At 41.1% G+C, this 16,383-nt stretch overlaps 1 protein-coding gene across 1 annotated transcript in view; it reads right to left on the bottom strand.

The window, feature by feature from the left end:
- The window catches only part of cers6 (ceramide synthase 6), a 46,908-nt gene extending 30,977 nt beyond the window's left edge, over positions 1 to 15,931 (bottom strand). Inside the window, exons 1-4 of the mRNA XM_062069843.1 lie at positions 15,613 to 15,931; positions 10,462 to 10,567; positions 10,253 to 10,383; positions 4,375 to 4,432 (exon numbers count right to left, since the gene is read on the bottom strand). Of these exons, the coding sequence (XP_061925827.1) occupies positions 4,375 to 4,432; positions 10,253 to 10,383; positions 10,462 to 10,567; positions 15,613 to 15,782 (465 nt within the window). The 5' untranslated portion in view covers positions 15,783 to 15,931. The remainder of the gene's footprint in view (positions 1 to 4,374; positions 4,433 to 10,252; positions 10,384 to 10,461; positions 10,568 to 15,612) is intronic.
- Between the last annotated feature and the right edge of the window lie 452 nt (positions 15,932 to 16,383).

Here is a 16,383-nt window from a genome sequence, read left to right as displayed (position 1 = left end):
GTCCTCACCTACAAAGATGTATTTTCTAAAGACAAGCTGGACTGTGGCGAGGCAAAGGATTTTGTCCACTGAATCCACCTCACTGATGATCGCCCTTTTAGACTCCCCTATCGCCGTGTCCCTCCAGCTCACTATCATAAGCTGAGAGAGGTGCTGTCTGAGATGGAGTTTAAAGGAATCATCAGCAAGTCAGTCAGTGAGTATGCCTCACCCCTTGTTCTAGTCTGGAAGAAGTCATGGGAGTTGAGGATCTGCACGGACTTCCGCTGGCTTAACGCCAAGACCGTGAAGGATGCACACCCGCTACCCCACCAGGCTGACTGTCTTGCCGCCCTTGGTGGAAATGCCTTTTTCAGTACCATGGATCTCACATCGGGGTTTTACAACGTCCCCCTCCATGAGTCTGACAGGCAGTATACGGCCTTCACAACACCCTTAGGCCTATACGAGTACAACAGACTTCCCCAGGGCTTGTGCAACAGCCCCGCATCCTTTATGCGGATGATGATCAGCATCTTTGGGGACTTGAACTTTTCCAGCCTCCTCTGCTATTTGGATGACCTGCTTCTGTTTGCTCCATCCGAAGAGGAAGCCCTGAAGCGGCTGGAGAGTGTCTTCCTGCGTCTCAGAGCCAACAACCTGAAACTGCCGCAGAGGAAGTGCTACTTCTTGCGTAGGACCGTGAAGTTTCTGGGTCATGTAGTGAACAGCGGTGGTGTTGCAGTCGACCAGGAGAAAGTCAAAGTCATCTCCGCTTTTGAAAAAAAAGATCTTATGGAGGATGACGGCTGCACCCCATCACAGCGGAAAGTCAAGTCCTTCCTGGGCATGGTGCTGTACTACCAGCATTTCATCCCTGGCTGTTCTTCTCTTGCAAAGCCACTTTACACATTGACTGCAGGACAGAAGAGGAGTGCCAAGAGCTGTTTTGGGCGGAGAAGAGCAGGCACCTTCAGAAAACGGACTTCTCAGGACTGGACTTCTGCTTGTGAGAAGGCGGTTGAGGATCTGAAGAGTGTACTTCTTAATAGTGTGGTGCTGGCACACCCAGACTTTGAAAGGCAGGCCCTCCAGACGCGAACGTTGTAATGAAAATCAGCTAACTCTGAGAGTATTGAAACAGTGGGATAGGCTGATGCTTCTGGATGGCATCCTCTATAGAGTCACAAAGGACCCTTTGACCAAGAAGAAGAGGTACCAGTTTGTTGTGCCAGAGTCCTTGAAGGCAGACGCACTGTCTGGCGTTCATGACCAAGCTGGTCATCAAGGTCAGCCCCGCACTCTTGCTTTAGCTCGCCACCGTTTTTTCTGGTATGACATGGAGAAGGATGTCCGCAGTTACGTGAAACAGTGCCGCAGGTGTGTCCTTAGCAAGACCCCCGAGCCTTCAGCAAGGGCCTCGCTACAAAGCATCAAGACCTCTGCTCCCCTAGAGCTTGTGTGTGTTGACTTTTGGACAGCTGAAGACAGCCACAACAAATCTGTGGATGTTCTTGTAGTCACTGATCACTTTACGAAATTGGCACATGCTTTTCCTTGTCAGGACCAGACTGCAAAGAGGGTTGCTAGGAAATTATGGGACAGCTTCTTCTGCATTTACGGCTTCCCCCAGCGCCTTCATTCAGACCAGGGTGCACATTTTGAAAGTGAACTGATTGCTGAACTCTTGATGTTGTCAGGAGTTGACAAGTCTCACACTTCACCCTACCATCCTATGGGAAACGGTGGGACGGAGCGGTTTAACCGCACCTTGGGCAACATGTTGAGATCATTGCCCCCTCGCTCCAAGCAGAAATGGCCCCAAATGATCCAGACAATGACTTTTGTGTATAATTGCACTGTGCATGAGACGACTGGGTTTGCGCCTTTTTATTTGATGTTTGGGAGAACCCCGAGATTGCCGGTAGATCCCCTCTTTAAGAATGTGTTTCGGGATGAGACTGTGTGTGACTATAACATATATGTAAAGTCCCTTTTAGAGGACCTGCATTGTGCTATGACGCTTACCCAGAAGAACTGCTCTGCTGAGCAGAAGCATCAGAGCAACCAGTACAACAGAAAGGTCAAAGGTCAGCCTCTTTCCCTTGGCGACCAGGTGCTGTTGGCCAACAAAGGTGTCAAAGGGAAGCGTAAACTTTCTGACAAGTGGTTGCCTGTTATACACACTGTGGTGGCCTCAAAACCCGACCTGCACATCTACCGGATCAAGGATCCAGAGGGGAATGAACGGGTTGTTCACCGTAACCTGTTGCTCCAGGTTAACTTCCTGCCGTTAGACGGAGCTTTGGATTATGATGCTGGACCAGTGGTCATGCCTGCCACAGCAGTATTTGATGGGTGTGAGTCAGAGGTGTCAGATACGGTAGCTGCAACTGTTGGGACATCCCATGCTGGTTCCCTCTTGAGTGCTGATGCTTGTGATGATGGCCGTACTGCCTCATGGGTCCATGAGCAGTCTTCCTTTGATGAGCCTCAGTGTTCAGAGTCCGCTGAAGTAGTCTCCCCCTACAGACAGTGGCCATATTGCTGCTCTGGATCCCCCGATAGCTCTACCTGCTCCCTCACTGCAATTAGTCCCAGTTGGTCCACCTCAAGCATCTGGTGCTGAGAAACAATTTGCCTCGCGGTTTGGCAGAGTCATTAAACCTGTTTACCGTTTAATAGAGTCCATGGTTCAACTTGAGTCCATATTAGGGGTCGAGCCAGGCTCCCATACTGTTATTAATGTGTGAGATATAACCAGAAAGCTGTTTTATGCTGCTCTTTGTGTGGACTCAATGTTCTGAAAAACTAATGTTTCCCTACTCACCCACAATGTTTGGCCTGTGTATGTGTGGTGTATAAGGCACCTCACCTTGTCTATGGAGTACTATGAGTTCTTGCTAGGCGCCAAGCAAGTCTCTTGTTCTCTTATCCTTTAAAAAGGAAGCGTATATTGCTGTTTAATGCAAATTTGTGATTTTCATGGCCATTGTGTTTACACATGTGTACTGTTCTTGCAAACCAGACTATTGTGTAATTCTTGGGGGGTGAGTGTAACAGGGTCAATTATGTCTTGTAAATAATGTATTTTATAATGCTTTATTATTGTTATAATTACACAAAATGTGTAAGTTACATGTAAATACCTGGATATTGTTCAATGTTTTGTCTATGTGGGACCATTGTCTCGTTGTCCCTCCTACTGCAATAATTACTGTGACACCTGTCTTTTTATATGCGTTGGACACGCCTTCCAACTTCCCTTTTGTCCACGATAACGGGAGAGGTAGGCGTGCATGCGACGACAGAAATATTGTCATGTTAAGAATTTAAGTTCACTATCTTTTTCTGTATTATATTTGTGTAGGGACTTGACGATGGAAACAAAGTTATTGACGACAATTGTATGTTGTGTATTGTCAGGTATGTTTATTTCACTGTTGTACGCCCTTTTGTCCACGATAACGGGAGAGGGACTTGACGATGGAAACAAAGTTATTGACGACAATTGTATGTTGTGTATTGTCAGTAAAGTGCAGCTGAGCAATCCATGGTGTCGGTCGTGTTCCATTAAAGACACACAACGCAGAGGAAAAGACCACCGGTTACACTTGGGCAAGACACTTCACCCTTGCTCCTGATGGCTGCTTAGCGCCTTGCATGGCAGCTCCCGCCATCAGTGTGTGAATGTGTGTGTGAATGGGTGAATGTGGAAATACTGTCAAAGCGCTTTGAGTACCTTGAAGGTAGAAAAGCGCTATACAAGTATAACCCATTTATCATTTATAATAGCATCCGCCGCTTTTATACACCTAAAACTGAATAGTGTTGAAGGCAGACTTGGAATATAATCTTTATCTCCAGCTGGGTGGATTACTATGAGGCCTTCTCACTGGGCTATCTGAACCAGCTGTAAAACAGCTGCAGAACATTCAGAATGCTGCTGCTCAAGTCCTGACTAGAACCGGGAAATACGACCATATTAGTCCAGTGTTTAAGTCATTGTACTGGCTTCCTGCTGCTCAGGAAATAGACTTTAAAACAGCTCTGCTTGTGTATCAGTCTTTTAATGGTCTAGTGTGGTGTGATAGAACCATAAGAACCATCTCTGGTGCCTAGAATCAGGACTATCATGGTGACACTCTTCCAGAAGATTGGAGACAGGCCTTAAATTTGGCCATGTTCAAATTCAGGCTGAAAACACTTATTTAACTGTGCCTATGGCAACTGAAAGTATTTTATCCACACTCTTTAATTGTAATTGAATGATTTCATGATTATTGTAAATAATCATGAAATGGAATTGCCTTGCAAAGAAAATGTGATCTATGAATAAACCTGCTTTGCCTATTTCCCATGGAACTGCTCATCATAAGCGGAGGACAGAAATACCTTTTTAAGGAAACGCACTCCATAAGTGAAAATGTAGAGATAAACTGTAAACCGCCACCTGAAAAAAGAGAAGACAAGCATTAATTGCAAATAGGAAATGTATTCAAAAAGATACTTATACTGAAATCCTTAACCAAGTTTTATTTTTTTTAAACACAAACAACACATTCAAAATGTATAGATCTACCTCAAGTAGAAAGTTGAATGTGCATATGAAAGCAACACAAGCATTATAAACAAAGTAATATGGCAGAAACAAAATAATACTATAAATAAATGCTAATAAATGTGAAAAATTTGCAAGATGCCCCTTTATGCACATAAGACATAACTGCACTTTTTAACTGCACTTTTTGTCCATATAGATAACAAGTGTTCATATATACACAGCATGTAGTGTGTGTACATGTAAATGTAGTGTGTGCACATGTACATGCTGTATCGGGACAGATCCATTGAGAGTTTGAGCAGAAATCGGTCGTATAGTAATTAATTATACACCATAAAACATTAACAAATTGCTATGTCACATCAATGGTTGTTAAAGTAATTACTTTGTGGAATGAAAAAAAACAAAGTAATGTAAAAAAAACATGGTGTTTACTTTTTGATAGCAATATAAAACACAAAGCAGTTTGGCTAATGAAGATATGTTCTTCAACAACAACCATGTACTTCAGTGCATCAGTTTGGCCAACAAAAATAAAGGTGTGTGATACATCTCACATCTACTACACAATCTTTGTGTCTCACCGACAACTCAACCTGCGTTCAATTTGATGATTTTAGCTAGTATTGATGTTATTGGAAAACTTAACTAACAAAGTTAGCAGTTAATTAAAGGACGGTTAAGCATCCCAGTCAACAAACTACATACTTTATAAACAAGTTGTGGCAACGTTCCCGACACATCGCCTGCTGCATGCTAACTCTCAGTCCCAGCAGCTGACGGAAGGACGCTAGCTGCACGTTCAACATGAGCCAAACGGCTCTAGTGAGCATGTGCAGATACTGCGGCGCTTCAGTATTCAGGAAGTAAAAAGTTGTCTAAAATGCATTAATAAATGAAGTTTTTTCTGTAATTAAAAATTTAAACGGTATTACTAACCGTCTCGATTTTTACTGCAGTTTACCATTATACCGTTTATCGTTATATCCCTCGTCCGTTAACAAGTCAAAAATCAAGGGCGATCACAGCATGTTCTTGCTAAGGATTCTGCTCAACTTTTTAGGGCATTACGGCAAGTCACAATGGCAGTCGCGGCAATTGCTGCGGTTGCCGTGGTTAAATTCGAGCCCTGTATCTATCTATCTATCTATCTATCTATCTACCTACTGATCTAGCAAGCTGGTCAACTAAATGTGCAGCCAGTTATGCTTTTTTTCCATTCATCCATCAACCATGTAATCAGCTATTTTCAAAGAGCACAAAACAGTGTTTCGGTTAAAACAGCAGATCTGAGAAATAAGAGTCCAGCGATGTGGATGAGCAAAGAAAGTGTTTGGCAGGGAACCAGCCTCGGGCACATTGGTACATGTGAGGTTTTTTTTTTTTACAAGTGTCTCAAAGTGTCACATTTGGTTTGCTGGCGTGAGACATAATTCCCCTCTGACAGCCTCATTTGTTAGCCTTTAATACCACAGCGCTAAGTAACTGTGATCTCCCTGATGTACTGAAGAGGAGCCAGTTCTCCGTTACAGCCCAGGAGTCTTTAAGGCAGTGTCAAAGCTTAAGGCTTTACGCAAACTAGAGGATTGTGCAAAACATCTTAGGCCATCATTAGATTTGTTGTTTTAGCGATGCCATCTTTGCATGACTATATGCGTATGGAAAATGCAACGTGCAAGTACAAAAGTGAGCAACCATTTTATTAGGTCTCCTCGAGGGACAACATAATTGAAATGTGGATATACTGTATGTGTCAAACTCAAGGCCCGGGGGCCACAACTGGCCTGCCATGTGTTTTTTTGTGGCCTGCAAAAGCCTGGAAATAATGTTCGTCAATAAAGTATTTAATCTTTCTTGATTAACAGATTTCAATTATGACAGAAAAAAATGTAACACATGCAAATATAGTTTGTACCTTTTATATTATTTGAAACAACAAGCTAATTCAAGCTTTTTTTAGTCATTGAATTATTTTCAAATGAAATCATACACTAGCCAAATAAAATATCTGCTTTTCAGTTTAACTTCTGTTTCCAATGTTTCCCATTAGTTTCTTGGTAAACAATAACAATAATAATCAAATGAAGGGGTCATTTTGTTATAGGATGTAACAAAATGACAATTTCATATCACAGTTATTGTGTAGTACAATACAAAAAGTACAATTATGAATCATTTAATTTCCTCTCCCAAAAAAAGTGCATCACAATGCAAACTTGCAGGCACCTGCCTCTCTAAAACATCTCTACAATTGAATAATAAACCTTGTATATGTTTGCAGTCCTCCATCGTTTATTGCTGCTCATTGGTCCCAGGCCTGACCGTGGTAAACAAATTGTCGCGAAATAGGATTATTGTTAGTAAATCGAGTATTTTCATAGTGAGAGCTTAAAAAAACTGTATACAACCCTATGAATACATATTTTATAACATCATTAGAGTCCTCTAAACATGAAATAACGTGCATATAGTCACTTTAATACTTTTTACACCCAATATAGTAGTTTTGCCCTAACCCTAACCTATTTAATGCCATTTTTAATGCCACTTTAAAAAAAATAATGCCCATGTCCGACCCCATATGGTTATTATATACCTGTATAGTCAAAAGATTACAACCCACAATTGTAAACATTTGACGATGATAATCTTAAAATAGTTTAAAAATGACCCTAACTGTTACTACCTATGGAATTAGAATTGGCTTGCAAGACTGCTAAATCTGAGAATTTATTTGTATTTATGTATTTTTTTTGTAGTAGCATCCAGTGTTCTGAATTTGTGCACAGCCATTGACAATAGCCAATTAAAAGGTTCTGCATGTCAATCATCACACTGTACCTTCAATTAAACATATTACACGGGAACTGCACTTAAGCCCTCTAAATAAACATCTAATTCTATTTTAGTATAATATATCCAGAAGTCATTTTTAAAATGTTATCTCTTAAAACATGCTGTAAAAATGCATATTCTCTGAAATGATGCCCTATAACAGCCACAAACTGGCAGATACGTTTTTAAACAGGATACCATTTTTTTTAAATGTTAAGTTTTATGGTACAATAAATCAACATCATACTAGGAATGCAAATGATGCATGTGTTCAGAAACTGATGATTGATTTTAATATTTTAGAAAAAATACATGTCATGGAATGATATTTGGAAAAAGACAAAAAAATGCATTAGAAATGTAACATCTTGAATATTTGACACCCTCTCGTTCTTTAAAAAGGGTACAGTAGATATCAAGTTATGTATAAAGTGTCAGGCAGCTGAAGGAACTCTTATTCATTTACATTTGGGAATGTCAGGAAATAAGAGTTGTGGTCTGTTGTGACAATTGTCTTGTTTGTCTAACCTAGGCCACCGTAGGTCATGTGAGGTGCTTGCGTCACAATGTTAGCCAAGTTCGCTCATGTGTGTTGAACTTGAGACAACTGAAATAGAGAAGTTGTGTATGAAACAACCTCAGCATGACATGGTGTCAGAGTTAAGGACTGCACATCTACACTGACCAAAGAATGGTAAAGTTTGGGCTCACAGAGTCGAGTGATGTTGCCGTCCAGTGCCGTCGTCCACTATGGATGCAGCTCTTCTGGACCTCACACCACCTCTTGCATCCACTTTGAAAGCCAGACACGACAAAAAGAAACAAACCGACGCAGCAATTTATCGATGACCGCAGCATTCTTAAGGTCATTTTCATTCATCGTTTGATGAATTGACGTTGAGAGGGGTTTAGATTTGTTTACATTTCCCCCAATGCATTGCTGATATCCACATGAAGGGCGGAAGTTAGTGAAACGCTAATGGTCTCCGATAATTTTCCAATAATACTGATAATGCCGACAAGGTGTGCCATTGTTCAATGCCACAGTGGAAGTGGAAGGAATAAAACTCGCTTAAGCGGATTTCTGGACCAACAGAAAGTTAACGGCGAAGACTAGCATACAATCAACCCAGGTGTGACTTGCTGACGACCGTGTTTGTTCGGATCATTTCAGGTAAAACATTTTGTAAGTCAAAAAGAATGTAAAATAAATAACAGCCCCACTTTGAATAAACTTGGTGTGATCAGTCAAAGAACTTTGATGGTTGTTGTATTAATAAAAAGTACTCACTTCTCACAAAAGTGAAGCTACATGAGAACAACATTCTCTCAACCCTGCCTTGCAGTCACAGTGTGCTGAGATGACCTTGGATAGGTTGTCCGTGATTATCCAGCATGTCCAACTTGGGTCAGATCCTTTCTGAGAGTCCATGACTCTCGGCTGGCTTGATGACATCATGTCCACTGGGTTTATGACACCATGTCCACTGGGTTTATTCAGATGAACATAAACGTCATGAATCCATCCCATAGCCATCTTGACTCCTGTCATTTTGAAAGTCTTTCAAAGTATAAAATGGACTGGGTTGAACAATTAAGTAGTTCACAAAGTCTGTTTACTGGCGTCATATTGCAGTCTACACGTATCTCTTATGTGTGACTGCCATCTACTGGTCACACTTATCATTACACCATGTACCAAATAAAATTGCTTCGAGGTCGGTAAGCACAACCAGTATTATTTCGTACATTAGGCGCACTGGGTTATAAGGCGCAGTGCTGATTTTTGAGAAAAATTCAAAGGATTTTAAGTGCGCCTTGTAGTCCAAAAAATACAGTAACTATAATGAATGACTTTTAAAAGTTATTTTCAGTATACAGCCTGTCACACCACATCATGAAGCAGTTGGCAGGTTGGTGTTCCTGGCTAAAATGTTTATGTTTATCCATCCATCCATTTCCTACTGCTTGTCCCTTTTGGGGTCGCGGGGGGTGCTGGAGCCTATCTCAGCTGCATTCGGGTGGAAGGCGGGGTACACCCTGGACAAGTCGCCACCTCATCGCAGGGCCAACACAGATAGACAGACAACATTCACACTCACATTCACACCAATTTAGTGTTGCCAATCAACCTATATGTCCTATAATAATATTTACCTATAATACTCCATTGTTAAAGGTCAATTATTTTAATGTTGCTGCTGAAGTTTAAAAATGTCCTCTTAAACCAGGGCACTTCTTTTCACATTTTGTTCTTCTGCGTATCTGTTAGCTGAAGAATTGAGCATAGCTAAATGTTTTTTGGCCTTTTATTTTTTTCTCATCTCAAAACACCCCTTAAGTTGGTATCATATTATGAAAAAACCTACTTTTCTTGCTTGTTTATACCTATTTTTCTGTATTTGGAATCCCCCAACATTCCTAAAAATTATTATATATATTCCTGGGTTAGGTTATGAGCCAAACTATATCGGGATATAAGTTTTGCTCCATATCACTAACTCATGTTAGCGACTGTGCTAGCACAGTTTAGGGATGTTCTCTGTGTTTTATAGAGTGTTACAGTAGGCCTTATGATGGCAATGTGTTTATATGTATAAGTGTCCATGTGTACGTTGTTTGAGTGTTAATAATGAAATTGTGATATTTAAGACATTTCTTACTGCTCCTAAATGTTTCTGTGCTACAAAAAATGTTCTGTGGTACTACGGTAATCTTTTCCATTGAATAGCAGCGCACTATTAGTGAAAGAGCTAAGCACACAGTCCTAGTGTACGAGTAATACACATGTGTGTTCCATTTGAACACAATTACTGTAGTTGTTGCTACTTGATAGTAAAAGAATGGCAGTGGGTCAATTCAAAAGTTGCTTACATGCTCTCACAGAAGCGGGCGAGAGTGCTGGGTTTCTCTTGGTTGCGTCGTTGTCTGAACCAGCGCTGAATGGTTCGGACGTCCCAGTCCAGCTGCTTGGACAATCCCTCCAGCCTCTTTTCATCGGGGTGCTGGTAAAACAGTAGATGTTTGATGCTTAAAGTTCTAAAACGTTAATATTACCAGTATAGAAACTCTAGAAGCACCACCTTGGTAATGGCGGTAAAAACCTTCTCCAAGATGGCGTTGGGTTGGGCTTTTTGTGGCCCGTTGGCTTGAATCTTCAGGCCCACAGCACATGGCCTTGCAATTAACCTGGAATGGACAATGCAAAGTAACGTAAGTTTGTACATTTAAAAAAGAAATACAATAAGCGCAAGTGTCATTTAAACTGATACTATGCTCCAGTAGGGATGTAACAATATGAACATTTCCTATCACACTTATTGTGAACAAAATGATCACAGTTATTATTATTATTGTGGTATCGTTGAATGTGCTCAAAAAGTACTTATAAACATACATACACACTGAAATATTTGAAACAAGATTTATTTAACAAAATTAAGCAAATAAGTGAACAGAAACATATTCTTTTCCTGGGCAGAGGAATCATGAAATATAGAGCATAATACTACCACCATGCTTGACGGTAGGAATGGTGTACCTGGGATTAAAGGCCTCACCTTTTCTCCTCCAAACATATTGCTGGGTACTGTGGCCAAACAGCTAAATGTTTGTTTCATCCGACACCACATGGACAAAGATAAGACCTTCTGGAGAAAAGTTCTGTGGTCATATTAAACAAAAATTGGCCACAATAAATTCATAAAAGAACCAAACTTCATGAATATTTTTTGTGATCAACAAGTATGTTGTATAAATTATTGGAATACAATTGTATGTAAACTTTTGACCACAACTGTATATCTTGAAGTTGGCACTGCTATTTTTTCCAGACACGGTTGGAAATAAATGTAATTTAAAAATCACTGCAAATTCCGTAAACAGGGAGGCATCTAAAACTCAATGCAAGCTCATGCAAAATGCATTAACCTCATCCGGCATTGGAATGACACCATAAACAAGTTCAGTTCAAAACTTGGGAGATAAACTTATTTACAGCAAATTCCCAAAAAGACTAGATAGAATGCTCCTGTTGTATAGAGAAACCTGGACCACTAACACATTGGCAGATCGTTGCATTGGTATTTTAACATTGCTAGCAAACTTAGTAAACTGGGGTGATTTACACAACTGAGGCGTTCCTCAAGGCACCTCTTAAAGTCCTTTCCTTTTTGGCCATTACACATTGTAATGTGATTTATGTAACTAAGGTGTATCTTGTTTACTCCACATGCAGTCAGTAGTCATTTGTTCAACTTCTTTAGTAGTGTTCCTCAAGGTTCCAAGTTTGTCAAATTATCGGCCCATTCCCAAATTACCTTTTGTGTCCAAAATTTTGGAAAAATGTGTTTTGGCGCAACTGCAGCCTTTATTAGATGGAAATAGCACTTTAGATCCATTTCAGTCTGGATACAAAGCTTTGCGTAGTACTGAATCTGCACTTTTAAAGGTTTTTAATGACTTGCTTTTAAAGGCCTACTGAAATGAATTTTTTTTATTTATACGGGAATAGCAGATCCATTCTATGTGTCATACTTGATCATTTCGCGATATTGCCATATTTTTGCTGAAAGGATTTAGTAGAGAAAATCGACGATAAAGTTCGCAACTTTTGCTCGCTGATAAAAAAAAGCCTTGCCTGTACCGGAAGTAGCGTGACGTCACAGGAGGTAATATTCCTCACAATTTTCCTTTGTTTACAATGGAGCGAGAGAGATTCGGAGCGACAAAGCGACGATTACCCCATTAATTTGAGCGAGGATGAAAGATTCGTGGATGAGGAACGTTAGAGTGAAGGACTAGAGAGGCAGTGATGGACGTATCTTTTTTCGCTCTGACCGTAACTTAGGTACAAGCTGGCTCATTGGATTCCACACTCTCTCCTTTTTCTATTGTGGATCACGGATTTGTATTTTAAACCACCTCGGATACTATATCCTCTTGAAAATGAGAGTCGAGCACGTGAAATGGACATTCAAAGTGACTTTTATCTCCACAACAATACATCGGTGACACACTTAGCTACTGAGCTAACGTGATAGCATCGTTCTCAAATGAAGATAGAAACAAAAGAAATAAACCCCTGACTGGAAGGATAGACAGAAGATCAACAATACTATTAAACCATGTACATGTAACTACACGGTTACATCAACAGCCGTGCTCACCTGCGTTCCAGCGATCGACGGCGCGACGAAGGACACCCATCATCGACGAAGCTCTGTAGCATGAGCTAACGTGATAGCATCTGTCTCAAATGCAGATAGAAACAAAATAAATAAATCCCTGACTGGAAGGATAGACAGAAGATCAACAATACTATTAAACCATGTACATGTAACTACACGGTTAAAAATGCTCAGCCTGGTAAAGCTTAACAATGCTGTTGCTAACGACGCTAAGGCTAATTTAGCAATTTAGCAACCGGACCTCACAGAACTATGATAAAAACATTAGCGCTCCACCTACGCCAGCCAGCCCTCATCTTCCCATCAACAGCCGTGCTCACCTGTGTTCCAGCGATCGACGGCGCGACGAAGGACTTCATCCGTGGGTTTGGCGGCTAGCATCGGCTAGGCGTCTGCTAAGTAAGTAGTCCTTGTTGTGTTGCTGTAAGTATTGTACTTAGCTGCTAATACACCGATCGATCCTACCTACAACGTTCTTCTTTGCAGCCTCCATTGTTCATTAAACAAATTGCAAAAGATTCACCAACACAGATGTCCAGAATACTGTGGAATTATGAAATGAAAACAGAGCTTTTTCTACGGGCTCCGAATACTTCCCTTGCCCTTGTGATGTCACACGCATACGTCAGCATAATAAAACGTTTTTAACCGGAAGTGTGGCGGGAAATTTAAAATTGCACTTTATAAGTTAACCCGGCCGTATTGGCATGTGTTGCAATGTTAAGATTTCATCATTGATATATAAACTATCAGACTGCGTGGTCGGTAGTAGTGGGTTTCAGTAGGCCTTTAATGTCTGATTCTGGCAGCTCTGCCATTTTAGTGCTTTTAGATCTTACAGCTGCCTTTGACACAGTCGACCACACAATTCTTTTAGACCGCCTGAGAGACTGTGTGGGTGTCAGGGGGACTGCATTAGAGTGGTTCAGATCCTACCTGTCAGAGAGGTCCTTCTCTGTCAGGCTGGGGGACGCCACCTCTTCTTCTGCTACGCTTTACTATGGTGTCCCCCAGGGATTTATTCTAGGCCCCATCCTGTTTTCACTATAACTTCTCCCTCTTGGAGAGATTTTTAAGAGGCATGGAGTGTTTTATCACTTTTATGCAGATGACTGCCAAATTGATATGCCGATTTCAAAAGGCCACGGCCCCCTGAAACACCTTCTCAACTGTCTATGCGACGTCAAGGCTTGGTTAGCCCAGAATTTTTTAATAATGAATGAGGGAAAAACAGAAATTTCAGTTTTTGGTCCGGCCCTCACTGACTTGGGACCATTGCAAAATTATGTGCGTCCCAAAGTCACCAGCCTTGTCGTCACTATATAAACTTGACAAACAAGTCAAAGGCGTTTTAAAATCGTGTTTTTATCATCTTTGTCTTTTAGCAAAGGTAAAACCGTTTTTGTCTTTTAACCTTTTTGAACAAGTCGTGCATGCTTTTATTTCAAGTCGCCTGGACTACCGCAATACTTTATGCTGGCATTAGCCAAAAAGCTCTCTCCCGGTTGCAGTTAGTCCAGAACGCGGCAGCACGACTTTTAACAGGGGCCAGGAAACGCGAGCATATAACCCCAATTCTTCAGAGTTTGCACTGGCTCCCTGTTCATTTTAGAATTGATTTTAAAACCTCACTGTTTGTTTTTAAAGCTTTACATGGACTGGCACCTCAGTATATCTCGGACCTCATCCAAATTTACACTCCTGCGCACGCTCTGAGGTCCGAGAGCCAGCTCCAGCTCGTGGTGCCCAAGATCAGACTTAAATCCAGGGGAGACAGGGCCTTCTCTGTGGTCGGCCCTAAGCTCTGGAACACTCTGCCCCTCCATGTTCAAACTGCTCCCACAGTTGAGTGTTTTAAGTCTCGTCTTAAGACCCACTTTTATTCTTTGGCTTTTAACACTACGTGAGTTGTGTGGTCCTCTGTCCTCTGTTGTCCTCTGTGTTTTTTATAAATTTTGATTTCTATTTACTGTTTTAATTGGTTTTATCTTTTAAAATCGTTTTTAATCATATTTATTTATTTTTATATTGTTTATATATATATATATATATATATATATATTTTTTTTTTTTTTTTATTCAGTCATTGGTGGAGCTAAGGATAATATTTGAATATTGTTTTGAATATTGTTTTGAATATTGTTTTGAATATTGTTGTGCAGCACTTTGGAAACATTGTTGTTGTTTAAATGTGCTGTATAAATAAAGTGGATTGGATTGGATTGGATTTTAGGTCGTCACTTTTTTATCATTTGGGCTAGTCACCTCCCTTAGCTTAAACCAATATCTAGTTCAATATATCTTTGATATACATACTACATTGTATGACACTATTTTGGTTCATGCCGAAAACACCAACAGTGCCACCAATTGCAGAAGACAGGCCAGTTTCCCAAGTGCTGCTTAAATGCAATCTAACCCAGGCCTGGGCAATTATTTTGACTCGAGGACCGAACTTAGATTTAAAAAAAATGTTTCTGGGAGCCGGTATATCTATTTTTAGGAACACTAATACAAAACCTCACAATAATGTCTGATTGAATACTAAAAACGTTATGACAAACCGCCTTAAAAAACTGAATGGAATTTTCCTTTTTTTTTTTTACTGAATGAGACACCCAGAATGCACATGGAAATAAAGAATGTGGGATTTACAATATTAACTATGAAGGATAAAACACTGAATATTGACAACATATGACCGTCACACCCCCTCTCCATCCACATATTTTACAATCAATGGCAGCGCAGCAAGTTGATGATGTTTGAAGACAACTTGGAACTGCCTTCCATTGGAACTGCCTTCCATTGGAACTGACTTCCAGTGGAACTGCCTTCCAATGGAACTGACTTCCATTGGAACTGCCTTCCAGTGGAACTGCCTTCCAGTGGAACTGACTTCCAGTGGAACTGCCTTCCAATGCAGCCTTGGAACGTTGCGGGCCTGCAAAGGAGGCGTGAAGCTCGCCGGTGCGTGGAAGATAGCAGGCGGGATGCCATTGTTCACCTTCATCATCATCACTAGCATGCCAGAGTCAGACCCACCTTTCGAACAGCAGCCGCAGCATAACGACGCAGAAGGCCAAAGGGCCAGCGAGATAAAGGTCCTCCGCTTGCGGGAACGTCGCCTCGTCGGTGTTCTTCAAGTCAGCCCACGTCACGTTGTGCGGGAGCCAGAAGCGCTCGTTCCAGAACCACGCCAAGATGCCGGCCATGTCCTCGCTAACAGCGTGACAACACACACACACTCACTCACTCACACACACACACGCACACACACAGTGACGTTAGACGCTGATGCTGACGATGACGATGACGATGATGATGATGATGAAGATCATGTGATGAAGGCCAGGCGTCTGCGTCTGTCCGCTGCTGCCGTGTCGTGTGGGCGTGCACGCACTCACTTGCTGGCCGCTGATTGGTCTGTTCACCTGTCACACAACATACACCATGTGTGCGCGCGCAGCAGGACCTGGACCCTCTCAGTGTGTTTTTACGTGTTTTACGCCTATTTATACACTACAACCTGTTTTCTACCTATACGGTATTTTTTACAATTGTATTTCAGCCACGATCGTATTTGTTATGGATGGCAACACACGTGTAAGAAAAGAAACATTGTTTGCCATTTAAATTCTCATTGAAGCAATTGTTCAACTCTACTGGCAGCTTTGTGTATTACATCAGCCTCACACTAAAACTAAATGATATAGTCTGCTATTATAATGTATCATTATAATATAATTATATCGTAAAACTGGCATCCCTTTTACTTCTTTTAAAAGGAATGACGTCACACACACAACTCTCGTT

This window comes from Entelurus aequoreus, linkage group LG14 (genome assembly GCF_033978785.1).
Source record: "Entelurus aequoreus isolate RoL-2023_Sb linkage group LG14, RoL_Eaeq_v1.1, whole genome shotgun sequence".
In the NCBI taxonomy this organism is placed as follows: Eukaryota; Metazoa; Chordata; class Actinopteri; order Syngnathiformes; family Syngnathidae; genus Entelurus; species Entelurus aequoreus.
Note: the sequence above shows the minus strand (reverse complement) of the source record. Positions and strands in the feature narration are given on the sequence as shown.